The 27,952-nt window shown below is 42.5% G+C and overlaps 2 protein-coding genes across 3 annotated transcripts in view; both read left to right on the top strand.

Moving 5' to 3' along the window:
- The window catches only part of LOC141076348 (breakpoint cluster region protein-like), a 63,819-nt gene extending 57,801 nt beyond the window's left edge, over positions 1-6,018 (top strand). For both annotated transcript variants that reach the window (XM_073563772.1, XM_073563773.1), the window contains exon 23: positions 2,395-6,018. In XM_073563772.1, the coding sequence (XP_073419873.1) occupies positions 2,395-2,484 (90 nt within the window). In that variant the 3' untranslated portion in view covers positions 2,485-6,018. The remainder of the gene's footprint in view (positions 1-2,394) is intronic.
- Positions 6,019-22,131: 16,113 nt separating this feature from the next.
- LOC141076341 (SCAN domain-containing protein 3-like) lies at positions 22,132-23,289 on the top strand. Its single transcript, XM_073563757.1, has one exon. It carries the CDS (start codon positions 22,132-22,134, stop codon positions 23,287-23,289), a length of 1,158 nt encoding a protein of 385 aa, XP_073419858.1.
- The last annotated feature ends 4,663 nt before the right edge of the window (positions 23,290-27,952 follow it).

The following is a 27,952-nucleotide window of genomic DNA, read 5'->3' as shown; positions in this document are numbered from 1 at the left end:
CGCATGAGATTTCTGAAATTTCATAGGCTTTGCTTGGTACAGTAAAATGCAGCTGACAATTAGCATAAAAAACACCTAGTGTGAACTTAGCCTAAAGGCAACTGTTTCTTTTTAACGCTTCATAAACTGACCTGTGGTTCATCTTTCAAATCCTCAGCATGTCAATTTCTCTTGAGGGTACACACAGTTTTCTGTGCGCTATTTTCTCGTAGATTTGCATTAGGTGAAGAACTTCCGCAGGTAAAAAATGCACGTGTTTTTAGTTCGTTTCTGCAGTGAAAGCCCATCAAAAACTCAGGTAATCTGCACCTAAATATGTCAAAGTTTTTGTCAAAACAAAGTATCAAAAAAGCAGCTTTATTTAAAGCATGACACAACAAACAGACAAAAAATGTGATTAAAAAAAAAAAAAACGGAATTTGCCAACTGGATACATATTTAGCTCCCGAGTAATTTAGATGATTTGAGTTAAATAAGTTAAATTATTATTTTTTACTGATGGGCTATAATCCCCCCCCTTTCTTCCTTCCCTTACCCTATATCCCCATACCTATTTTTTCCTTACTCTTACTTCTATGTCTTCTCCCTCATGTCTTTCTCTTCTTTTCTCTTCTTCCATACTTAAATAATGTTTAATTACTCAGATAATGGTAGTATATGGTCTATTGTATTGTACCCTTTCTTTGTTATAAAAAAAAAAAGAACTTTAATAAATATTTTCTGAAAAAAAAAAAAAAACGCAAGTAATCAAATTTAAATAGTAGGTGAAGAAATTCTGCAACATCAAAAATGCACCAAAAACTCATCGTGGGAACATAGACTAACCAAGAAAGGAGTCAGTAGGTGCATAACCCGAATATCAGCAACATGTTTTTTTCTGTGTGGAATAAAACGCAGCCTTTTACAGTAACAATAAAATGAATGCAATGTTTAAAATCCCATTCACTTTTATTGTTATTATTTATATAGCACCAGTGATTCCATGGTGCTGTACATGAGAAGGGGTTACATACAAATTACAGATATCACTTACAGTAAACAAACTAACACTCACAGACTGATACAGAGGGAAGAGAGGACCCTGCCCTAGCGGGCTTACATTCTACAGGATGGTGGGGAAGGAGACAGTAGGTTGGGGGGTTACAGCTCCGGTGTTGGTGAGGAGGCAGCGGGGTCATTGCAGGCTGTAAGCTTTCCTGAAGAGATGGGTTTTCAGGTTCCGTCTGAAGGATCCGAATGTGGTTGATAGTTGGACGTGTTGGGGCAAAGAATTCCAGAGGATGGGGGATATTCGGGAGAAGTCTTGGAGGCGGTTGGGTGAGGAGTGAATAAGTGTGGAGGAGAGAAGGAGTTCTTGGGAGGACCAGAGTTTACATGAGGGAAGGTATCGGGAGATTAGTTCAGAGATATATGGGGGAGACAGGTTATAGATGGCCTTGTAGGTCAGTATTAGTAATTTGGACTGGATACGCTGAGGGAATGGGAGCCAGTGAGAGATTTGCAGAGGAGAGAAGCAGAGGAGTAGCGAGGAGAGAGATGAATTATTCGGGCAGCAGAGTTAAGGATGGACTGGAGAGGTGCAAGGGTGTTAGCAGGGAGGCCACAGAAAAGGATGTTGCAGTAGTCGAGGCGGGAGATGATGAGGTCATGCACAAGCATTTTAGTAGATTGAGGATTGTGGAAAGGATGGATTCTGGAAATATTTAGCGTGTTTTTTTTTTTTTATTTTCTTGCCTTTTAATCCGTGGTGCATTTTTTTTTTTAAAAGACAGTTCGTCAATTATTTCAGTGTTTTTACTGCAGTTTTTCCCCAAAAGGCTTAGTACTAAAAAACACAGAAAAAGCAAAAAGGCTTTTAAAAAACAAAACACCAAAATACATATAATTTACACTGCAGTTTTCTGGCCTTGGTCTGTGTTTATCAAGCAGAAAAAAATCCATTAAAAACACTACCTGTGAAGACACCCTTGAACAATCGTATCTAACGATTTTATGCATAATTCTAAATGGCTTTAAATGGCATTACATATCTAATAAATTCAGAAAGAAATAGTAATTGTGTACAAAAGCTTTTTATTCTGTGGCACAACCTACCTTAGGAACACCTATTGGCTGCAATATTGCTAGTTTTTGACACATGAGACTGTCAATATTATCGCTCTATTTTTTTATTTTTTTTTATGTATTTGCTAATATTGGATCTACACCACCTGAATTCTTCTGTGGTCGGACTCAATAAAATAGATCAAAAAAGAAAATGTGTATACGATATACTGTATCTGAAATCAAGAAATGCACTGGACAGGAAACATTTTAGATTTGCATTGTTTTATGTTGTAATTTATTTGGAGCCTGAATTTGCTTGACCTTTATGTTTCTTTGATTATCTTTCAGGTGCAGGTTCTGCTGTATTTTCTACAACTAGACACAATTCCCACCCCGGACAGCAAACGTCAGAGCATACTTTTCTCCACTGAAGTGTAATCCAGTACTCGCCACGGAGACACACACCACTGCAGGAGAGCAAGTGTGTGGCCTCTGTGGACTTTTTTTTTTATCAGCCTTTTATCGTCTCCCAGGAGAGGGCGCTGTATGAATGAGGGACAGGGATTTTTCTTCAGTCCATATGAGGCTTTCACTAGAATACTATATTTCTAATTTATTTATTTATTAGCTGATAGATAAACTGTAATTCATCCATGGACCTGTGGCTTCCGTTCCTACGAGACAGAATTTTGTAGCAGACATCCATTTCTCTTCAAGAAACAAACGATCCTAAGGTTTTTCTGTAGATTTCTTCACCATAATTGAAAATCCAGTGTGTCCTTTCCTTTCCTTTATACGAACGATTGCTTTGTATGTCTGATGAACCCAAAATGTCTTGTTCTTCAGTTACAATTTAGATCTAGAAGTTGAGCTCATACTTGTCAATGCACAGTGTTATCATGATCTATAAATGCAATAGCTAATAATATATCTAGGACTCTTTCTAATAAGTTTCCGATCATGATAGCCTATCCTGACACCTAGCGTCCAAGCTAAGACTGACCTGCTGCTGAATTTACCTTTTCAATGCTGAATATATTGGAGGTCCACCTTTTTAGCACTGGGGATGTCCTTTGCAGGACGTCCTCGTGCCTGTTGTTTCAGGTGTATTTGTAGTAGTTTTTAGAACCTTTTTTTGTATGTTGTATTTGCAGCATGTTTTAGCTGACTCTTTCTTCTGACTGGCCTTTTAGGAAATGTAGCCAAAAAAATGTCAGGATCCAGTTTTATGCAGGAACTGTAAAGTGTATCTTGTCATAAGCAATTCATTTTCAGCCCGTTGGTATAGACACGCGTATGTTTTACACTCCAGGTGTACATCACTGTGCAGCTCCCCTTACATTTACAAGATATGATTGTTGGAATATGATCTCATGGCTTTGGCTTATTTCTTTAATTTGTGCAGCATCAACCAGCGGATGCATATACCATGTCATCAGATAAATTGTCTACACTGGGATCTAAAGCCATAAAGTGAGTTACTGACATTATCTCAAGTATTTCCTCCACTCAACGGCTGACGAAATAATGTCTTGGACAATGTTATAATCTGAAAGCGGAGCTGGTCTCAGCCTTCAGGTGCGTCATATTCTGGACCACCGGAATTCACTGCCCGAAATGTGGACACATTTTCTCCACTTCCTTCACTACCCTGATGTACACAAGGACTACAAAGTCATGTGATGTGCTATGAAGTAGGCTGCCTTGTTTTTTGTGGGGAGTTATTACAGGGCGGTTATTGAGCACATACGGCAATTTTGTGTGCGATGTCTTGCAATGTGGAACCAGAATCCTCCTATGGTTATATTCGCAAGCAGCAAAAAAAAATGGTGTCTTGGCAGTAAAAACGCTGCATTCAGGTTTTGCTGCACTTTCGTGATGTGATTTGCAGCTTTTTTTTTTTTAGCCGCAGACGATGTGGTTTGTCCAGAGTACATATTTAATGAAGTTAAAACGCAGAAAAACCTGTTTGCAGAGGTTATTGCAGTGTGTTTGCACTGTCTCATTCTTTCTATGGGTGAAAAACACTGCAATAACGGTGAAAGAATTTTCATATTGCAGATTTAAAAAACCGCTGCTGTTGTCAGGAAAAAAATAAACGTGTTTCGGAATTTCTGTCATCTCATAGCTTTTGCCGGAACTGTAAATGCATCTTCTTGTTTGCATAAAAGAAAATGCGTCGCATATGAACATACCCTAAATGATTTAGTGGAGGGAAAAATATAATTGGCCAAATATTGGAGAATCCTTATTTGGGGCTGAAATAAATGACTTAAATGTGAGACTTCCTCATGTTGTCTTCGATAATCAGATTCAAGTTCTTAGAACTCTGTCAATCAGTGGACTATTGAGAAATAATTTATCTACATTGAATGTGTTACGAACCAGTAATGTAAAATCTAGAATCATTCAAAACTGTGATCTGGCTTGTTTATAGCACCTAAACAGAATATGACACACGAAAAAAAGAAAAAAAACTAATAGAGCAATGGTACAACTTTCAAAGGGATTTCCCTTAAATATCTGGTAAATCTGGGGGTCAGGAGGGTCCACATTGGTCAGGAACGCTACAGATATGCCAATTGGATTCATGGACGAAAAAAACAAAGCAAAATGGATAATACTTTAACCAATTTTAACATGTCGCAGTATTTTTTTGTTTAAAAATCTACATTGCAGGTAATTTTCTAAAGTGACATCATGTTTGACTTTAATGGGGAAATCATCATCTGCAATCAAATCCTTTTGTTTCGGATTACCTACAGAAATATGCAGAAGTGTAAACTTTTCTGAGAACAAAAACGGTACACTCAACTTAGTTTTCTGCCGTACCCATGGGAAGTCTGTCTTCCCTTCTCCCCCTTCCGGTCTCGGTTTCCTGGTCCCTTTGTGTTGTGTTGACACTTAGCACATGTGACCACAGAAGTTTTTAACACTTACTGTACTAGAAAGTACAGGGAATCGGGGGTCACAAGAGGAGGTTAGGCACAGAAATGGCATAAGGAAAGTGATCTGAAGTTTTTATTTATTTTATTTTTTTCAGGTCAATTGTAGGAATAGAAAAAATCTGCAAAATTTCATGTGGATTTTTTGCCCAGATTCCCTGCATATCTTGGATCATATTTGTTACAAAATCTTCAGCAAATCATTTGGACATAGCCTGATTTTTTTTATTTTTTTTTTTATATACTTTTGAAGTCTGGACCACCCCTAAAAAGGACACTGCCTAAGTTTTATAAAATTGTATATTCACTGGTCCAAAGCCAGTGTCAATTTATTAAACATTTGATAATTTTTAGCTTTACCAGTTCTCTACTAAAAAAAAAAGTAATTTGAAATGTGAATTTATACTTAAAACTTTTTTTTAATGTGTATGGAAATATTAACACCCATTCTATAGTAAGTCACCAAAATGACACGTAGCAACACTTTCAATTACCATGGCATCTACTCATGGTGATATAGGAGAAATGAGTATTAGTGCACACTCGGCTTGTATCTTTAACTTTGTGCTCTTCCCTCCTATGTAGTTGTGTCTTTATGGCTCCATATAAAGAGCTTTATTTGTAAGTGTTGTTCTGATGCATTGGTTTCTCTACTAGTCCTCCAATGGCTTGCTGATATAAAGAAGCAAATTCTGATTTACCACAAACCTTTATGGGCAACTTTTTATATGAAAGTGTTTTACACTTGTTCTATTTTACTCTGTTCTGTGTACGAAGTCATCATTTATTACAATTAGGAGGATTCTGAAAGCCACTACTGTTAGAATGTTTTCGCTGAGGTAAGCTTGGTATTTTCACCCCAGTTTTAGGGGTAAAAACAAGAACTCTAAATACATTAATGTTTTTTTTTCTAAATTAGATAAATAATATTTAAAAAGGGAATTATATTGTATTTGTGTAAAAATCCAAATGCATTTTTAGCCTGTTTGTACACAAGCTATTCAATAAAACTAAAGCTGGAACTATATTTTGGCTAGTAAATGTATTTATTGCAACTTCTTAATCTGGAAAGGACATTGGTGAGGAAATAAAATATATATATATCTTGTAGAACTTAAATATTACCTCGCTTTCAAGGGCTAGTTATAACCGCTAGAGCAAAGGAAAATTATTCTTAAACTGGGAAAACCAGAGAAGATGAGGATCAAAAAGGTTGAAGTCAAACACCTAACATCTTTATATATGTACAATAAGCTCTGGCAGCATCTTCATTCTTTTTTCCAATTTAAGAGCTCATGCAGATATCTGGGAATCTCAGCCCGTAACACATGGACTGGCTGAAGTTCTCCTGATCCGAGTGTCACAGGTTCATATATTTTTATTATCATTCTCTGGTCAGGAGAGCTGCTGCCAGGAACAGGAAACCTACTGTAATCATCCTCTTGATTACATTCCAGAGGTTTTCAATGAGGTTCAGGTCTGGAGAATGGGCAGGGTTTTGATGTCGTGGTCTCTTAATTTTTGCCAGAGTTGTATAGCTCAGCATTGAGACCACCATCGATCCTGGTCAAGTATCCAATGCCAACAACCCCATATCATCAGGTTTCCTACTCCGAACTTGAAATTTCCTTCAATTTCTCAATCCGTCAGCCCCTTTTTCCCTTTTCTTTCAGACCCATTTGCACCTATCAGAGCCTAGTTTATTGACTTTTGTGGCTTTGCTCCAAATCACCTGTTTCAAATCATTAAATGTCCACTTTCGCACATGTTTGCAAACTCGAACCGAAGCTTCTTATGACAATATTGAAGTTGAGGCTTCACCTTTTTTCGAGCCACCATTCCAGACTTGTGTAATGTGCATTACACAGTGCTTGCATCAATAATGTGTGAGACCTCACTGTTTTGAAGCATATGAGCCACCTCCACTGCCGTGTTTGTTGCACCAGAACTGATATACCTTGGGATGAGCCAACTTGTGACTCCCGAGATTTTGCCTGGATGTCCACCTTTTGGCTTCTAAATGGATAGACGGACTTAGTTTTGTATTCTTCCAACTGTCATGGCACTCACATGATGCAAATGTCACGCTTTGACGGTCTTAAGGAAGAGGAGCCTCAAACTGTCCCTGGAGCTGGGATCCTAACTATCCCTGTTCTGGGGGTACTCTTAAAGGTAGAGAGGCCCGACTCTCTGACCTTATTTCTGTAAAAACCCAAATCTGTCCCCTCTTCCACCCCCGTGAGACATGGGACAGAAATGAAAGGTAAAACAGACACATAGACAAAACGGGGATAATAGAAAACCTGTATCATACAAAAGCACTAACTAACAATAGGGAAAAGGATTGGGACAGGGAGGAATAAGCTAAATGGGAAAAGGGAACAGGAGATAAATAAATGTACTTCAGCAACCTACAGAACACTCCAACTCAAAACTCCAACTACTTAGCTTTAGCAGAGAGCACAAGAAGATGAATCTCCAATGGCAACAACAACCTCCTATTCAGCACAGCATCTTCTAAGATCAAGGAAGCAAAGCTGTCACCAGCAGGACAGAGAGGGTCTGGCCAGGTTTTTTAGGAAGAGTTAGCAACCAGGTCAGAAGCGGCTTCTTTTACATTTCCCGTGTTTTTGTGGCCGATATTTTACGGGCTGTATTGCCGTGATTTTTGCGGTCTCCTGCAAAAACGGTCCACAAAAAACCTCGGATCGCCGTTTTTCCCTGTTTTAACAAATTGGTGGGAAAAATACGGCAATCCGCAAATATGGTGTACCGCAAAAACAAGCTACCGTTGTTTTTGCGGCACTATTGATATCTATTGCGGCCGTGTCCGTAAGCCGTGAAAAATATTTTTTCACGGCCGTGTATACGGCGCTCTGATGAATTTTTGCGAGCCGTTTTTGCCTGCAAAAACACGGCAAGTGTAAAAGAACCTTAAATGGAGCTGCATGTTTCTGACCAGCATAGAAAGGGTCATTAACCTCTTCAGCACCAAAGGAAACCAAATTTATTTAATATGGGATCCAAATACACAGGATAAATGGAAGATCTGTGATTCACAATACGCAGGGATCTTCTACCCCCAAATCTCCCAGGTAGGCGTGGCACACGAATGACAGCAGGTTGGCGTTTCTCTTTGCCAAGAGACTGCTATTGATGAGCTAGATGATGCGGTTTCTCTTTTCTTTGGAAATCCTCTTCATGGCTGCCCCTCGATTCGAACCAATGACCTTTCACTTGGGAATCAACCCAACAACACACTGAGCTGTATAGTGAATGTGAGAACAGGTTGTATTTTGTAGTATTCAGGAAGAAAAATATTTTTCCACCACCGGGAGCAAAACTGTAACAATGCAGTGACATAAGAATCTGTATAATTATATACTAAATAATTAAAGTCAAATTTATGTATGAGATAGCCAACATGACTGTCTATAAAATGATGTCAGTCTCACAATCAAAGCTGTAGTGGATGGTGAAATATGGAGCACGAAAGTCAAAACTTTAAAACATTGTTACCTTTTTGCTCTTCACTGTATGTCCAAATAAGCCGGTTACCTCTTATACTGTGTAAACACAATCGGGCAAATAAAGAGTTACTGTCCCTTTTTATTTCGGTAGGTTTCCTGTTCCTGGGGGCGGATCCTCTCTCGGTGCGGTGCTGTCATGGTTCTAGAAAATCAAATTACCAGTTAGTAATTATCATCTTTCCTATGAGCACAGAATGATTAGTATAAGATAAAACTGCCATTGTTCTCAGCAACACGTATCATGCATACACACGAAGATGTGCTTAAAATTAATTTCATCTGACAAACAAGCATGTTACTTGCTGATTAGGTGATCGGCAGCCAGTTTACACTGCCCGATTATTGGGAAACAAGCATTACAAGGAACACTCATTCACTTCACTCTATACCCAATGTCTGCACCCACAAGTGTGCTGGATCTGTTTTTGGTTTTGCATGGTAGGCACAGCAAATTAGTATCTGCTTAGATATTTCACTTTGATAGAAACTGTTAAAGCTGAATTCACATGAATGAGTGAAATTTTGACATGTGATTGTGGACCTAAGTGTCTGTGTACAGCTCTGCTCGCTCATCTATATCACATATGAACCCACGTGCAAAGTGCCAATCAGTCTGCACAAACTGAAATCGCGCTTGTCTGAACTAACAGCAATATAAATTAGGTGCCGTAATCCACAATTTCAGAAGGATCAACAGTCTAATGCGTTTCAAATGTTTATCCCATGCCAGGAAATGATAGTTCAACGTGCCTGATCTGGCAGTGAGCTTACTCTTCTTCTCATTCGGAACACATGTATGCTCAACCGAGTTGAGAATGCATGTCTGTAGAAAGTTTTGGAGTTTTCAGCTGAGAGCCGTTGAGTATATGATCAGGTTTACTTTTTATCTCACAAGAAACCGCACAGGCTGCAAATATAGCTTAGCCTATCACCACTTATCCTCCCCTTGAGTGCATTTTTAGAGATGTGCTCTACCCTTTTATTGTACTAGTATTAATATATGAGCATTATTATTTCTTGGGTGCTGTAAAAGTGGAGGGTTTAGATCTATATATTCAAAAGCAGGTAGAATATACATGATCTATCAGTGCAGACATGGGCAGAGGGCGAGGATTTACAATCTACTAATCTGTACATATTTTAGGAGCAAAGATTTATTTTGTGCGCTTTGCTAAGCAATTGACAACATTTCATATTATTGATCCATGCTTGGAAAAAGCTAAAGCTTACCCTCCTTTCCCAGAGGGAAACACAAATAGGGATGGGTTCCTGTAGTTTCCTGATTTTTCAGGTGATGTGAGGAGTTACCGTAAATCTGAATGTAACTTCTAGGCTTATGGCTTGAAGAGATTTCAGACACTGCACATCATATTATTGCAACATCGGTGGATTGGAGAGCAGTATTTCTGCAATATTAAATTTTTGTAGTGACAAAATATTTTGGCTTCACATTTCTTGAACATAATGAAATGTAAGAAACTATGCATTGCTGGATGTTTTATTACTTTCCTGTTTGCAGGATCCTTGTTCAGAAACCTCAGTCATCCAAAATTAACACAGTAATATAGGGGGTACGGCAGCAGCTGCTACTCTGGGCATGTAGGGGGCTGTAAAAATGCCAAATTAGGCTAAGAATACCATGTGTCTGTGCATATAAGGCTATGTGCACATGACGTCTTATAAACTCTGGCCAACTCGCTGAGTCTTTCAATCATATGATGTCTCAGAAAATTCAGTCTTTTTTTCTAGAAGCGTATTTTTTTTTTGTTTCCTAAGTGTTTTTGGTCACCAGTGGCTTTTTGAAGGGTTTTCCCATGATTTTTGTGATTGTAATTTTACTGTCGTTTTCTGATACTGTTTTTCACTCCATTGAATAACGAAGAAGGTGCTCACATTTTTTTTTTTTTTTTCCAGCAAAAACAGTGGCAAAACGCTTCAAAAGAAGTCCAGGTGTCTTTTGAGCTTTCCATTGACTTGTATTATAAGGTACAGAGCATATTCTGAGTGGAAAACGGCAGAAGAAATGGTCATGTCACTTCTTTTCGCCGTTTGTTGTTTTTAGAAACCTGAAATGTTTCAAAGCCTGAACATCTGCACAGCAAGTCATTTCTACATAGAAATGTATCTATTCATTCTTTTTTGATCATTTTCTGCTTGGCTTTATAGATGGTTTCAACCTGAAATACAAGCTCTTCTTCCCCGGCGGCCTTCCATGTAGTACTAATGCGGCACATGGACAGCATCCGTGTGCGGTACGTGTTTAGACGGACCCATTGACTTGTATGGGTCCGTGTGATCCGTGCAGCTGCACAAAAACGGACATGTCGACGTGTGGGTCACTCTGACACACGGTCCGTGAGAAAACACATGTGCATAGACCCATTCCTTTGAATTATCCACGTGTGTCAGTGTCTCTGGTACGTGTGAAAACTGTCACCACACGTACTGGAGACACTGACGTGTGAATCCGGCCTAAAACTGTTTTGAGACAGAAAAAAAATTACTGGGGGGACATAGATGGGGTGAAAATAGATAAAATCCGACATGCTTGCCTGCTGCCACCCCGTGGCTGCAGCACAGGGCACTCCCAATGGCCTGTACCAGAAATTAAACTGAAGACTTCAAGATTCTGTCATGGTACCACTGAGGCTTGTGATTGGCTGCAGCAGAAAGGAGAATAGAATGGCTTGTCATCGAATGTTTCTCTGATAGCGCATTGCTCCTCCAATCACCTGACTGCTGCAGCTAATCATGAACCTCCGAGGCAATGTGACAGGAGGGTTAGAAAATTGGTCCCAGTGCACAGCCCCAGAGAAACCTGTGCTGGATCATTGTAGGTTACAGTAGGTAAGTTTGTCTTATTTTGTTATTTTAATACGCATCATCCTCGGTAATTTTGTTCAGGTCATACAACTCTTTTGAGCAAACATATTCCATAGGAAAGTTTTGGGCATATATATTTTTTAACATTCCAATAGGCCCCCAATCACCACGTGGAGGCTAATGGTGTGTCCCTTTTGCCTCAGTCTGGCCAATTTACACCTTCTATGCAGTTTAATTCCATTGTGGAAAGTGCTTTGCAGCACTGGGATCCTGGGTTCAAATATCAGCAAGGACAATATCTGCAAGGAGTTTGTATGATCTCCCTAAGTTTGCATGGGTTTTCTTCCAGGTACTTTAGTTTCCTCCCATACTCCAGACATACTGATAGGGAATTTAGATTGTGAGCCCCAATGGGGACAGTGATGATGATAATGTCTGTAAAGCACTGCGGAATACGATAGTGTTATATCTGGAAAGCATACAGTGCCTTGCGAAAGTATTCGGCTCCCTTGAACTTTTCAGCCTTTTCCCACATATCATGCTTCAAACATAAAGATGCCAAATGTAAATTTCAAGTAGGACACAATTGTGAAGCTGAATGAAATTTATTGGTTATTTTAAATTTTTGTGGAAATTCAAAAACTGAAAAGTGGGGCGTTCAATATTATTCGGCCCCTTTAACGTAATACTTTGTTGCGCCACCTTTTGCTGCGATTACAGCTGCAAGTCGCTTGGGATATGTCTCTATCAGTTTTGTACATCGAGAGACTGAAATTCTTGCCCATCCTTCCTTGGGAAACAGCTCGAGCTCAGTGAGGTTTGATGGAGATCGTTTGTGAACAGCAGTTTTCAGCTTTTTCCACAGATTCTCGATTGGATTCAGGTCTGGACTTTGACTTGGCCATTCTAACACCTGGATATGTTTATTAGTGAACCATTCCATTGTAGATTTTGCTTTATGTTTGGGATCATTGTGTTGTTGGAAAACAAATCTCCGTCCCAGTCTCAGGTCTTTTTTGCAGACTCCCAACAAGTTTTCTTCAAGAATGGTCCTGTATTTGGCTCCATCCATCTTCCCATCAATTTTAACCATCTTCCCTGTCCCTGCTGAAAAAAAGCAGGCCCAAACCATGATGCTTGCCACCACCATGTTCGACAGTGAGGATGGTGTGTTGAGGGTGATGAGCTGAGTTGCCTTTACGCCAAACATATCGTTTGGCATTGTTGCCAAAAAGTTCGATTTTGGTTTCATCTGACCAGAGCACCTTCTTCCACATGTTTGGTGTGTCTCCCAGGTGGCTTGTTGCAAACTTTAAATGACGCTTTTTATGGATATCTTTGAGAAATGGCTTTCTTCTTGCCACTATTCCATAAAGGCCAGATTTGTGCAGTGTACGACTTATTGTTGTCCTATGGACAGACTGTCCCACCTCAGCTGTAGATCTCTGCAGTTAATCCAGAGTGATCATGGGCCTCTTGGCTGCATCTCTGATCAGTCTTCTCCTTGTTTGAGATGAAAGTTTAGAGGGACGGCCGGGTCTTGGTAGATTTGTAGTAGTATGATACTCCTTCCATTTCAATATGATATGATGCACAGTGCTCCTTAGGCTGTTTAAAGTTTTGGAAATCATTTTGTATCCAAATCCGGCTTTAAACTTCTCCACAACAGCATCACGGACCTGCCTGTTGTGTTCCTTGGTCTTCATGATGCTCTCTGTGCTTCAAACAGAACCCTGAGACTATCACAGAGCAGGTGCATTTATACAGAGACTTGATTACACACAGGTGGATTATATTTATCATCATTTGTCTACAAATATCTAAAGGGCTGTCACATTGTAGAAGGATCAACTTTATTCTCATTTGCACAAGGAAAGACTAGAAGCAATGGGATGAAACTGAATGGGAGGAGACACAGATTAGATATTAGAAAAAACTTTTTGACAGTTAGAGTGATCAATGAGTGGAACAGGCTGCCAAGAGAAGTGGTGAGTTCTCCTTCAATGGAAGGCTTCAAACAGAGGCTGGACAGACATCTGACTGGGATGATTTAGCGAATCCTGCTTTGAGCAGGGGGTTGGACCAGATGGCCCAGGAGGTCCCTTCCAACTCTACGATACTACTACTATGATTAGTCATTTAGGACATCATTGGATTTTTCAGAGATCCACAATGAACTTCTGGAGTGAGTTTGCTGGACTGAAAGTAAAGGGGCTGAATAATATTGCACGCCCCACTTCTCAGTTTTTGAATTTCCACAAAAATTTTAAATAACCAATAAATTTCATTCAACTTCACAATTGTGTTCCACTTGTTGATTCTTCACCAAAAATTTACATTTGGTATCTTTGTTTGAAGCATGATATGTGGGAAAAGGTTGAAAAGTTCCAAAGAGCCGAATACTTTTGCAATGTACTGTAATAAATAAATAATGTGCAGCAGACTACATGGGAAAGCCACTGAGCTCGCTGACTACCACGATGCAAAGGTGATCTTAGCACAGCACTCAATGCCAGGTACAGTAGCTGTTCTGTCCTCACTAAATGAAGCAGAATTCATGTAGCTATACAGGCAGCTAAACCGCTATACCGGGGTCCAAGAAGGAGACTGTAGTTCAATCTGTGCTTTATTAAACATGATGGTATATTGGCGCAGTGAAACTACAAGCAAAACATATATATACACTCAGTCAATACAGGGTACATCTGGAATCATATATACATAAGATTATAAATCAACATCTGCACTAATAGCTAACCAGGGGAAGAACTAATTAACCAGGCTAATATGAGACAGGAATTAGATACAGGAAGCATAAATACATACCAGCGATGCTATCACAAGGGGAGAAAAGAAATTAGATGTTTCCTGAATGCAGGCAGAAGGAAAATGGAGAACTGGAGGGAAATCATCACCATCAGAAACTGGCACACGCTCTCGGAAAGGTGCTTTCACACTGCATTTCGGCACGTTGGTCCCTTGTCCCATCGGGGCTTACATCTGAACCCCCTTCCCGAGTGATTTGGGGGCGCATGTGCCAATGGGTCCATAGACTATAATGGTGCCGACAAAATGATTCTTTCACAATTGGTGCAGAATCCAACCAGAGGAGCAGCACTTTTAGACCTAATACTATCTAATAGACCTGACAGAATAATAAATCTGCAGGTCATCGGGCATCTAGGAAATAGCAACCTCAATTTTGTACAGTTTCGCCTGTCTTTCGCTAGGGGGACTTATCAGGGAGTCACAAAAACAATGAACTTTAGGAGAGCAAGGTTTGACAAGCCTAGAGATGCCCTTAATCTTGTTGACGGGGGCAATGTCCTCAGAAATAAGAATACAGATAATAGAATCATAGAATTGTAGAGTTGGAAGGGACCTCCATCTTGTCCAACCCCCTGCTCAAAGCAGGATTCGTTAAATCAGCCCAGTCAGATGTCTGTCCAGCCTCTGTTTGAAGACTTCTATTGAAGGAGAATTCACCACCTCTCGTGGCAGCCTGTTCCACTCATTGATCACTCTGTCTAAAAGTTTTTTCTAATATCTAATGTGTCTCCTCCAATTCAGTTTCATCCCATTGCTTCTAGTCTTTCCTTGTGCAAATGAGAATAAAGATGATCCTTCTACAATGTGACAGCCCTTTAGATATTTGTAGACCGCTATTAAGTCTCCTCTCAGTCTTCTCTTTTGCAAACTAAACAATCCCAAATCCTGCAACCTTTCCTCATAAGACAGGGTTTGCAGACCGGTCACCATTCTGGTTGCTCTTTTCTGAACTTGCTCCAGTTTGTTGATGTCTTTTTTAAAATGTGGTGCCCAAAACTGGACACAATATTCCAGATGAGGTCTGACCAAAGAGGAGTAGAGGGAAATAATGACTTCACGTGACCTAGACTGTATGCTTCTGTTAATACATCCTAGAATTGCATTTGCCTTTTTTGCTGCTGCATCACACTGTTGACTCATTCAGTCTGTGATCTATTAGTATAACCAAGTCTTTTTCACATGTGCTGTTGCTTAGCCCTATTCCTCCCATTCTGTATATGCTTTTTTCATTTTTATTGCCCAGATGTAGTACTTTGCATTTTTCCCTGTTAAAAACCATTCTGTTAGTTGCTGCCCACTGTTCCAGTTTATTTATATCTTTTTGAATCCTCTTTCTCTCTCTCCTCTAGTATTAGCTATCCCTCCTAGCTTAGTGTCATCAGCAAATTTAATCAGTTTACCCTCAATTCCTTCATCTAAATCGTTGCTAAAGATGTTGAACAATACAGGGCCCAGGACAGAGCCCTGTGGTACCCCACTTGAGACATTCTTCCAACTGGATGTGCAGCCATTTACGACCACTCTTTGGGTCCGATCACTAAGCCAGTTATGAATCCACCTAACAGTTGCCTTGTCCATTCCATACTTAGTCATTTTTTCAATAAGGATTGTATGAGATACTTTGTCAAATGCTTTGCTGAAGTCAAGATATACTATATCTACAGCATTTCCTTGATCCACCCAATCAGTGATTCCGTCATAGAAGGAAATTAAGTTAGTCTGGCATGACTACTTAGTTACAAACCCATGCTGACTCTGTTTAATCACTTCATTCTTATCCATTAATAAATGGGAAATGTTTTTAAGAACATCCTAAATAGGCACTGTAAGTGGTTTATACCTTGTGGGAATAAAAGGACAAGACATAGGAAAAATCCAGTTTGGCTAAACTAACAGTAAAAACAGAGCATTTAAACTATTAAAGCAGGATGGCACCGCTGAAACTCTAAAAATAATATAGGGAGAAAAATACTTAATTTAAAAAACTAATTAAAAAGGAAACCGAGAAGCACATTGCTAAGGAGAGTAAAACTAATCCCAAACAGTTCTTCAACTTTATCCATAGTAAAAGAATCAAAAGTGAATGTGTAGGCCCCTTAAAAAATTGTGAGGAAAGAATGGTTGTAGATGATGAGGAAAAAGCTAATATATTAAACACCTTCTTCTCCACGGTATTCACGGTGGAAAATGAAATGCTAGGTGAAATGTTGAGAGACAAAGAAAACCCTATATTAAGGGTCACCAATCTAACCCAAGAAGAGGTGCGAAACCAGCTAAATAAGATTAAAATAGATAAATCTCTGGGTCCGGATGGCATACACCAACCAGTACTAAGAGAACTCAGTAATGTATTAGACAAACCATTACCGTATATACTCATGTATAAGCCAAGTTTTTCAGCACATTTTGTTATGCTGAAAATGCTCCCCTCGGCATATACACAAGTCATTGTCCAGAAAGCCGGAGGGGGAGCAGCGGCAGGAGCCGACGATTGTGGTTGTAACTGTGCCGCTGCTAAGGAGAAATTAATATTAATTTCTCTTATAACAGTGACAGCTGCAGCCGCCGACTTCCAGAAGACCTCATAATCACTCTCCTTGCGCCATCACTGCATTTCCGTTGTTCCCGGAGCCGGCAGTCATCCTGTGCTGAGCGATCACATGGCACTGCTCATTAAGGTAATGAATATGCATGTGTCTCCACTCGCATAGGCATGGAGCGCATATTCATTACCTTAACGAGCGGTGCCACGCAATCACTCAGCACAGGAAGCCGGAACAAGTTGCTGCACCTACGATAGCACTCTGGAGGAGGGTGAGTAGGATTTTTTTTTTTTTTTTTTGAATCATGCATACCAGGAAAGAAGGGGGTGAGCCATGCATACAACGACGGGACCAGGGGAGCCATAAATACGACAGGACGGGGGGAGCCACGCATAGCAGGACAGCGACGGGGGAAGCCACGCATGCCAAGACAGGGATGAGGGGACAATGCATAACCGCCTTATACTCGAGTCAATAAGCTTACCCAGTTTTCCGTGGCAAAATTTAGGTGCCTCGGCTTATACTCGAGTATATACGGTATTTCTTATATTTAGGGACTCTATAGTGACGGGGTCTGTTCTACAGGACTGGCACATAGCAAAAGTGGTACCAATATTCAAAAAGGGCTCTAAAAGTGAACCTGGAAATTATAGGCCAGTAAGCCTAACCTCTATTGTTGGTAAAATATTTGAAGGGTTTCTGAGGGATGTTATTCTGGATTATCTCAATGAGAATCACTGTTTAACTCCATATCAGCATGGGTTTATGAAGAATCGCTCCTGTCAAACCAATCTAATCAGTTTTTATGAAGAGGTAAGCTATAGACTGGACCAAGGTGAGTCATTGGATGTGGTATATCTCGATTTTTACAAAGCGTTTGATACCGTGCCACACAAGAAGTTGGTACACAAAATGAGAATGCTGGGTCTGGGGGAAAATGTGTGTAAATGGGTAAGTAACTAGCTTAGTGATAGAAAGCAGAGGGTGGTTATAAATGGTATATTCTCTAACTGGGTCACTGTGATCTGTGAGGTACCGCAGGGGTCGATGTTGGGATCTATTAACGATCTGGTAGAAGGTTTACACAGTAAAATATTGATATTTGCAGATGATACAAAACTATATAAAGCAGTCAATACAAGAGAAGGTAGTATTCTGCTATAGATGGATCTGGATAAGTTGGAAACTTGGGCCAAAAGGTGGCAAATGCGGTTTAACAATGATAAATGTAAGGCCATACTCATGGGATGAAGGAATCAATATCACCGTTACACACTGAACTGGAAACCACTGGGTAAATCTGACATGGAGAAGGACTTGGGGATTCTAGTTAAAGGGAATCTGTCACCTGGTTTTGGTGGGCGATGAAAGCGAGGTTGGTCCGGTCCGATGGGCGGTGTTCCCAATGTGTGCTGCCTCCCCATCCTTGGCCGCCGTCCGTTGTTTGAGGAATAGGAGTAGGTCTCCGCCACTTGTTGCGCATGCGCTGAGCATTCTTGGCTAGCGCACGCGCAGAGTGCTTTACCCACCTGCGGGCAAAGCCGAAAAGCCTGACTGCGCATGCGCCGGTTAACAAAGCCCCGGAACACAGCAAAATACTTCCGGGGCTTAGTTAACCGGCGCATGTGCAGTCAGGCTTTTCGGCTTTGCCCGCAGTTGGGCAAAGCATACTGCGCGTGCGCTAGCCAAGAATGCTTAGCGCACGCGCAACAAATGGTGGAGACCTACTCCTATTCCTTAAACAACGGACGGCGGCCATGGATGGGGAGGCGGCACACATCGGGAACACCGGCCAACGGACCGGCCTGACCTTGTTTTCATAGCCCGCCAAAAGTAGGTGACAGATTCCCTTTAATGATAAACTTACCTGGAGCAGCCAATGCCAGGCAGCTGCTGCCAAGGCAAACAGGATCATGGGGTGCATTAAAAGAGGTCTGGATACACATGATGAGAGCATTATACTGCCTCTGTACAAATCCCTGGTTAGACCACACATGGAGCACTGTGTACAGTTTTGGGCACCGGTGCTCAGGAAGGATATAATAAAACTAGAGTGAGTACAAAGGAGGGAAACAAAATTAAAGGGGATGGGGAAATACAATACCCAGAGAGCTTGGCAAAATTAGGATTATTTAGTCTAGAAAAAAGATGACTGAGGGGCGATATGTTAACCGTATATAAGGGGATAATACAAATATCTCTCTGATGATATGTTTATACCAAGGAATGTGACGATCACAAGGGGGCATTCTCTGCGTCTGGAAGAGAGAAGGTTTTTCCACCGACATTGAAGAGGATTCTTTACTGTTAGCGCAGTGAGAATCTGGAACTCCTTGCCTGAGGATGTGGTGATGGTGAACTCAGTTGAGGGGTTCAAGAGAAGCCTGGATGTCTTCCTGGAGCGTAACAATATTGTTTCTTACAGTTACTAGGTTCTTTAGAAGGACGTAGATCTGGGGATTCATTCTGACGGAATATAGGCTGAACTGTATGGACAAATTTCTTTTTCCAACCTTGCTAACTATGTTACTATGAAATGGAGAAACTGCAGATTGGATATTAGAAAAAACTTTTTTGACAGTGAGGGTGATCAATGAGTGGACCAGGATGCCATGAGAGGTGGTGGTGAGCTCTCCTTCACTGGGAAAGCAGAGGCTGGACAGAAATCTGTCTGAGATGGTTTAGTGCAGGGGTCCCCAACCGCCGGTCCGCAGCCCAGCACCGGGCCGTTGCAGTGCCCTTGCCGGTCCGCGGACACAAGGGGAGCCGGGGGGCAGTGCAGCAGCTGATACTCACCCTGCATCCCGCGGCGGCTTCATCCAGCGGCGGCTTCATCCAGCGCTGAGCGGTCACGTGCTACCGCTCATTTAAGGTCATGATTATGGACGCCACTCATCTCCCATAGGCGTGGCGTCCATATTCATGGACCTTAATGAGCGGTAGCACGTGACCGCTCCGCACAGGAAGAAGCTGAAGCGCCGCGAGATGCAGGGACGTGCAGCGACGGGAAGGAAGTTCAGCGACGTGAGGGTAAGTATGATGGGGAGGATGGGGGAGCCAAGCGGAGCCAAAAATATAAGGTAGAGAGAGTGGGAGCGGAGCTATATACACAGGGGAGGGAGAATGGGAGCGGAGCCATATATACTAGGGAGGGAGAATGGGAGCGGAGCCATATATACTAGGGAGGGAGAATGGGAGCGGAGCCATATACACAGGGGAGGGAGAATGGGAGCGGAGCCATACACACGCGAGGGAGAATGGGAGCGGAGCCATGTATACTAGGGAGGGAGAATGGGAGCGGAGCCATATATACTAGGGAGGGAGAATGGGAGCGGAGCCATATATATAAGGGAGGGAGAATGGGAGCGGAGCCATGTATACTAGGGAGGGAGAATGGGAGCGGAGCCATATATACTAGGGAGGGAGAATGGGAGCGGAGCCATATATATAAGGGAGGGAGAATGGGAGCGGAGCCTTATATACTAGGGAGGGAGAGTGGGAGTGGAGCCATATATATAAGGGAGGGAGAATGGGAGCGGAGCCATATATACTAGGGAGGGAGAATGGGAGCGGAGCCTTATATACTAGGGAGGGAGAGTGGGAGCGGAGCCATATATATAAGGGAGGGAGAATGGGAGCGGAGCCATATATACTAGGGAGGGAGAATGGGAGCGGAGCCATATACACAGGGGAGGGAGAATGGGAGCGGAGCCATACACACGGGAGGGAGAATGGGAGCGGAGCCATGTATACTAGGGAGGGAGAATGGGAGCGGAGCCATATATACTAGGGAGGGAGAATGGGAGCGGAGCCTTATATACTAGGGAGGGAGAGTGGGAGCGGAGCCATATATATAAGGGAGGGAGAATGGGAGCGGAGCCATATATACTAGGGAGGGAGAATGGGAGCAGAGCCATATACACAGGGGAGGGAGAATGGGAGCGGAGCCATACACACGGGAGGGAGAATGGGAGCGGAGCCATGTATACTAGGGAGGGAGAATGGGAGCGGAGCCATATATACTAGGGAGGGAGAATGGGAGCGGAGCCATATATACTAGGGAGGGAGAATGGGAGCGGAGCCATATATATAAGGGAGGGAGAATGGGAGCGGAGCCTTATATACTAGGGAGGGAGAGTGGGAGCGGAGCCATATATATAAGGGAGGGAGAATGGGAGCGGAGCCTTATATACTAGGGAGGGAGAGTGGGAGCGGAGCCATATATATAAGGGAGGGAGAATGGGAGCGGAGCCATATATATAAGGGAGGGAGAATGGGAGCGGAGCCATATATACAGGGGAGGCCGGGAGACTGGGAGCGGAGCCATATATACAGGGGAGGGAGAATGGGAGCGGAGCCATGTATACTAGGGAGGGAGAATGGGAGTGGAGCCATATATACAAGGGAGGGAGAGTGGGAGCGGAGCCATATATACAAGGGAGGGAGAGTGGGAGCGGAGCCATATATACAAGGGAGGGAGAGTGGGAGCGGAGCCATATATACAGGGGAGGGAGAATGGGAGCGGAGCCATGTATACTAGGGAGGGAGAATGGGAGCGGAGCCATATATACAAGGGAGGGAGAGTGGCAGCGGAGCCATATATACAAGGGAGGGAGAATGGGAGCGGAGCCATATATACTAGGGAGGGAGAATGGGAGCGGAGCCATATATATAAGGGAGGGAGAATGGGAGCGGAGCCATATATATATAAGGGAGGGAGAATGGTAGCGGAGCCATATATATAAGGGAGGGAGAATGGGAGCGGAGCCATATACACAGGGGAGGGAGAATGGGAGCGGAGCCATATACACAGGGGAGGGAGAATGGGAGCGGAGCCTTATATACTAGGGAGGAAGAGTGGGAGCGGAGCCATATACACAGGGGAGGGAGAATGGGAGCGGAGCCATATATACAAGGGAGGGAGAGTGGAGCCATGTATACAGGATGGGAGAGTGGAAGCAGAGCCAGGTATACAAGGGTGGGAGCGGAGCCATGTATACAAGGGTGGGAGCAGAGCCATGCATACACCATGATTAAAAAATAATCAGCATGTATACAGTACTCCAGTACAATTTTTTTCTAAGTGCTCAATGCTCCATTTCCTTGTAGGTTCCAATCATTATTAGCAGTGACAGTCATCAGTAGAAGTATCCATCTTTCAGCGTTAGGGGCCCACTACGCCTCCAACTCTTGTAAAATAAGTAAAAAACAAACATTGCTAGAGAGCTTCTTTGAAAAGGGAGAAAGACCTAATGATGAGACAGATGAAGACTCCATGACTGCAAAAAAAAGAAAGCTGCATTTAAAAGAAAATACAATGAGTCCTACTTAAATTATGGGTTCATCGCAACAGGCGATTCAAACGCCCCAAGCCCACTCTGTGTGATATGTGGTGACCAGCTATCCAATGAGGCCATGAAGCCTTCAAAACTGGCTCGCCACTTACAGACCAAGCACCCTGCATCAAAAGACAAGCCTTTGGAGTTTTTTGAAAGAAAAAAGCGTGAACATGAAGGACAGAAGAAATTATTGAAGGCCACCACATCAACAAATGTGTCTGCACTGAGAGCATCATTTTTGGTGGCTAACTGCATTGCTAAGGCTAAGAAGCCCTTCACTATTGGTGAAGAGTTGATCCTGCCTGCTGCTAAGGACATTTGCCACGAACTTTTTGGAGAGGCTGCAGTTAAAAATGTGGCACAGGTTCCTCTTTCAGCGACCACTGTCACTAGACGAATTAATGAAATAGCAGAAGACGTCGAGGGACAGTTGTTAGAGAGGATTAATACGTCACCATGGTATGCAATCCAGGTTGATGAGTCTACTGATGTTGACAACAAAGCAATGATGCTTGTTTATGTGCGATATATTTTCCAGGAGGATGTGCATGAGGATATGTTATGTGCATTATTGTTGGCAGCCAACACCACAGGTGCAGAACTATTCAAGTCTTTGGATGATTACATATCAGGAAAATTAAACTGGTCATTTTGTGTAGGTATATGCACGGACGGAGCAGCTGCCATGACTGGACGGTTTTCTGGTTTAACTACTAGGGTCAAACAGGTTGCATCTGAATGCGAGTCTACGCACTGTGTCATCCATAGAGAAATGCTGGCAAGCCGAAAAATGTCACCTGAACTTAACACCGTTTTGCAAGATGTGATTAAAGTTATTAATCACATCAAAGCATACGCCCTTAACTCACGTCTGTTTGAGCAGCTCTGTGAGGAGATGGATGCGGAGCACAAGCGTCTTCTCTTACACACTGAAGTCAGATGGCTTTCTAAAGGTAGAGCACTGGCCAGAGTTTTTGAATTACGAGAACCGCTTCATAGATTTCTTTTAGAAAAAGAATCACCACTTGCAGCACATTTCAGTAGTAAGGAATGGGTCACAAAACTTGCTTACTTATGTGACATATTCAACTTGTTGAACAAACTTAATCTGTCACTTCAGGGGAGAATGACAACTGCCTTCAAGTTGGCAGATAAAGTTGCTGCATTTAAAGCCAAACTAGAAGTGTGGGGACGGCGAGTGAGAACAGGAATATTTGATATGTTTCAATATTAGCAGGGATTTTGGAAGAGAGCGAGCCTGAACCTTCATTCTCCCAGCTAGTGCATGATCATCTATCTCAGCTTTCAGTACAGTTTGAGCATTACTTTCCAACCACAAAAGACCCACAAACTAGGAAGGAATGGATTCGCAACCCATTTGTGAACAAGCCAGGTGAATCGATCTTGTCCGTGCTTGAAGAAGACCAACTGCTTGAAATTGCAAATGATGGTAGCCTTAAAAGTATGTTTGAGATCTCAAATCTCCCAACGTTCTGGATTAAAGTCAAGGCAGAATATCCTGAGATCCCCACAAAAGCACTGAAAACTCTGCTTCCATTTCCAACATCCTATCTGTGTGAAACTGGATTTTCTGCAATGACAGCAGCAAAAACGAGATTACGGAGTAGACTGGACATAAGGAACACACTTCGGGTGTCGCTGTCTCCCATCACCCCTAGATGGGACCGTCTTGTTGGAGGAAAACAAGCCCAGTGCTCCCACTGATACATGGAAACAAGCCCAGTGCTCCCACTTCAAAACCTATGGTGAGTTGAGTCTCATTCACATTATAAATGTTATATTATGATAAGTATGCACTGACTACTAAACCTGTCCATAGCCCCGCCCCCTTATGACCAAAGCCCCACCCCTGACACGCCTCCATTCTCGCCCTGCCGGGCCATGGAAGAATGGTCTTGCTTGAAGCCGGTCCCTGGTGCAAAAAAGGTTGGGGACCCCTGGTTTAGTGAATCTTGCATTGAGTAGGGGGTTGGACACAATTGACCCTTGAGGTCCCTTCCAACTCTATTGTTCTATGATTCTATGAATGTGTACTCTGTCATGCATCAGTTTCGGTCATGTACAGTTTCTGGAGTAGTAGACTGCATTTGGGTGTACATACCTGAAAATGATGTGTGACAGCGTACATGTTCACTCTGTCGGCACCATTATAATCTGGAGTAGAGTAACAAAGTAACTACCAGGTTTTCACTAGAGCCTCCGATGGTGAACACAGGCTTGGCTGCTGGTAGTCATCAGGTACCACTCCAGGGCAGTCCCTGGGTTTGCAGCAGCTGACCGGAGGATCAGAGACACAGGTATGAGGTACAGGAGGATGAAGGCAAAGACGTGGTCAGACAATCCAACGTCTAGAGAAGCAGCACAGGATCAGAGTACAAAGTTGGGGTCAGGCGCGGAGAGGTCCGATAAGGACGGGCATACAAGCTGGGTTGATAAATAGGACACTAGCAGATGAACTAATTAGGAACCAACATTCAGGCATGGAGTGATAGGAGGTGTTGCCTTAAAAAGCCCCTTACGGGATAAGCTGGGGGAAGTTAAACCCTGCACGACACAGCAGTGTTAAGTTCCTGCAGGATCTGGTCGCACCTCCCTTTAGCAAGGTAGAGACAACAGGGATATGCAGCAGAGTTTGAAGCGCTGCAAGAGGATTCGGTGCGATAGTCTGACATGGGAAGGAGCAGCGCAACAAACACCATGAGCAGCACACCATGGCAGTCACGCCCCCTCGGTTACTTGGTCAGCCTGATGAAGAAAGAAACCTTTCCAAGATGACAGGGGCACAGTTGTTCTCCGCAGGCTCCCAGGATCTCTCCTCAGGTCCAAAACCCTTCCAGTCTACCAGGTTGAAACCCCTCCCCCAATTTTTTTTTTTTTTTTTTTTTTTTTAATATCCAGGACGTCCGTTACCTTGAAGACATCCAATAGACACTCAGGAACAAAGCCACTAATAGACGACCACAGATCCGATATAAAAAATATATATATATCTTTATTAGGACAAATAAACAGATTCTGGACAAAACAGTGCTCGGTAGTGCATTAAAATAACCCACGCACCATGGGAAACATAGACCTCCCTAGAGAACTTAGATAATAGTCCAAATGGACACTACAATCTCCCCACATGGATAGATGCACAGTAATATCACTATATCATCACATTACTCATTAACATACCATCCCTGATGACATATTATATAAATCTACATGGCCACTAGATATATGTAAATGAATATATATGTATATATAAGGCTACTTTCACACATCAGGTTTTCGGCGTCTTGCCGGAGCGCCGGATCCGGCAAATATTTCATAACACCGGATGTGACGGATCCGTTTTTCTGCCGGATCCGTCTTGTTCTTGACAGACAAAACCGGATCCGTCTCATCCGGTTCATCCTTTTTTCGATCCGTTTTTCGACGGATTACGCCGGATCCGATTTAAAAACACCCCTTGTGGCCTTCCGAATGGGATTGGCTACTGGAAAACTATATATAGCGTGTTCCTACAGCCCTTCTTTGACAGGTTGTAGAGGAGAAAGTGCAGGTTGGAGAGAAGAGCAAGTTACTGGCGAAGATGGATGTTGTCATTGGAAATATTTTGAAGAATTTGGCGGATTTTACAGCGGAGGCGAATCGTTTGAGGGTGATTGTTCTGGAGAAGGAGAGAGCGAGACAGCAGCGCATCAGGCATCGTAGACGACGTTTGTGGATCCACCCCATCACAGCCAAGAGAATGACGCGTGGGGTCTATTCTACACTCTGCATGGACCTTCGACGAAACCCGGATAAATTTTTTCGATATGTTCGGATGAAAATGGAGAATTTTGATTACTTGGTGGAGCGCATTGCACACCTCATAAGAAAAGCAGACACCTATTGCCGCTTCTCTGTTTCACCCACAGAGCGTCTGATGGTGACTTTAAGGTAAGCCACATTTATTGGATATGCTCGCATCAGAGCACACTTTCACTGCAATCTTGTTGGTGGTAGTTTGTATCTCCAAGTGTTATAGCTGAGTTTTGGTATGTAATGCTGTGATTTAAAACTAATTGATTGTTTTTTAATTCCCCACACATTTCTTGCAACTGGAGAATCCCTTTCGTCACTGCATTTCCAGTACAGACTCGGGATTTCCACCATATCTGGAATAGTGAAGTACACATGCCGTGCACTGTGGGACTCCTTAGCTGAAGAGTTTTTACCAGAGCCCACAACAGAGAGGTGGATTGAAATTCAGAAAAGTTTCAACAGATATGTCAGTTTCCCAACTGCTTGGGCGCTGTGGACGGGAAACATATCTGCATTGTAAAGCAAGCCGGATCGGGATCGGAATATTTCAATTACAAGAAATATTTTTCAATTGTCCTCATGGCCATCGCTGACGCGGAATACAAATTTATTGCTGTTGATATTGGGGCCTATGGCCGCTCCAATGACTCTCAAGTTTTCAAACTGTCTGCCATGGGGCGTAAACTGTATGGAAACGCCTTCAAGTTCCCACCCCCTAGACCGCTGCCGCAAACATCTGGTCCACCTATGCCATTTGTCTGTGTAGGGGATGAAGCCTTCCAGCTGTCAGAACACCTTTTGAAACCGTACGGTAGCAGAGGATTGTCAAGAACAAAACGCATTTTTAATTACCGCTTCACAAGAGCAAGAAGAATGGTTCAATGTACCTTTGGTATTCTGACAGCCAAATGGCGGGTCCTATTGACTGCGATCAACCTCAAGACAGAAACTGTGGACGAGGTGATCAAAGCTTGCGTGGTACTCCACAATTTTGTTATCTGCAAGGAACCCATTTCCATTGAGGACACCTCTGAAGAAACCACCTTGCAAGATTACCATGACATTACTATTATAGAAGTTCTGTGACGGTTTCAGTAATGAGGGACAATTTTGCACTATACTTTGTCACCTCAAGGCAGAGTACACTGGCAGGATGACAGAGTGTGAAAGTTTTGTGCCCTTAACCAAAATTGTGTACCTTCTGTACCAACAGTATATACCTTTGCCAACCAAAGTTGGCTATCTTGTCATGGTCTTACTATTTTTAGCTTTAGGCCACAGGTGTGTACCTGGTTGTGTTTTATGCAAAGTATTTCACCTTTTAACAAAAGTTGTGTACATTGTTAGGAAATCACCAACAATAAACACAACTTTTTAGGTGAAATACTTTGCTTCAAACACAACCAGGAACACAACTGTGGCAAAAAGCTAAAATTTACCCACAGTTATATACCTAGTTTTGAATACCATTTTACCTTTTAAATACCCTGTATTTAACCTTTTTGGCCGCAGAAAGAAATGACAGACAACCAGTGTAAAATAATTTAACTTTTATTGAAAAATGTTTTTTTTAGTAAACTGTTTTTAAATTTTAATAAACTTTTTTAATAAAGCTTTGAAACCATAAAACTGGTCATTTTTATTAAAATACACACATATTATAAATCTGTGTAGTGTGGGGTGGAAATACTGCTGGAGGGGCTGCGGGACACTTCGACACTGGGAGTGTGGAGAGAGGACTGGGATCGTGGTGGGGAAGGAACAGTTAGAGGTGAAGGTGTGGAAAAAGCTACAGAATGGGTGGACATGTGGGAGGCAGAAGAGGTGGTGGGCGGTGGAGTGGAGGGTTGGGCAGGGACTGTAGGAGCAGATGATGTTGATGGCAAGTTGTATGGGGAAGGAGTTTGGTATGGGGCAGGTTGCTGGAAGTGGGGAGGTTGCTGGTACTGGGGAGGTTGCTGGTACTGGGGAGGTGGATGGTATGTAATAGGAGGGGGAGTATGGAAAGTGGCTGGAGGGGGTGCAGGTGGAGGAACTACTGGGGTGGGAAGAGGAGGTTGGGAGGTAACGTGCTGGAGAGC

Source organism: Dendrobates tinctorius, unplaced genomic scaffold, assembly GCF_039654945.1.
Source record: "Dendrobates tinctorius isolate UK_male_01 unplaced genomic scaffold, ASM3965494v1 ptg000397l, whole genome shotgun sequence".
In the NCBI taxonomy this organism is placed as follows: domain Eukaryota; kingdom Metazoa; phylum Chordata; class Amphibia; order Anura; family Dendrobatidae; genus Dendrobates; species Dendrobates tinctorius.
The sequence above is the reverse complement of the archived record's forward strand: the minus strand, read 5'-3'. Positions and strand labels throughout refer to the sequence as shown.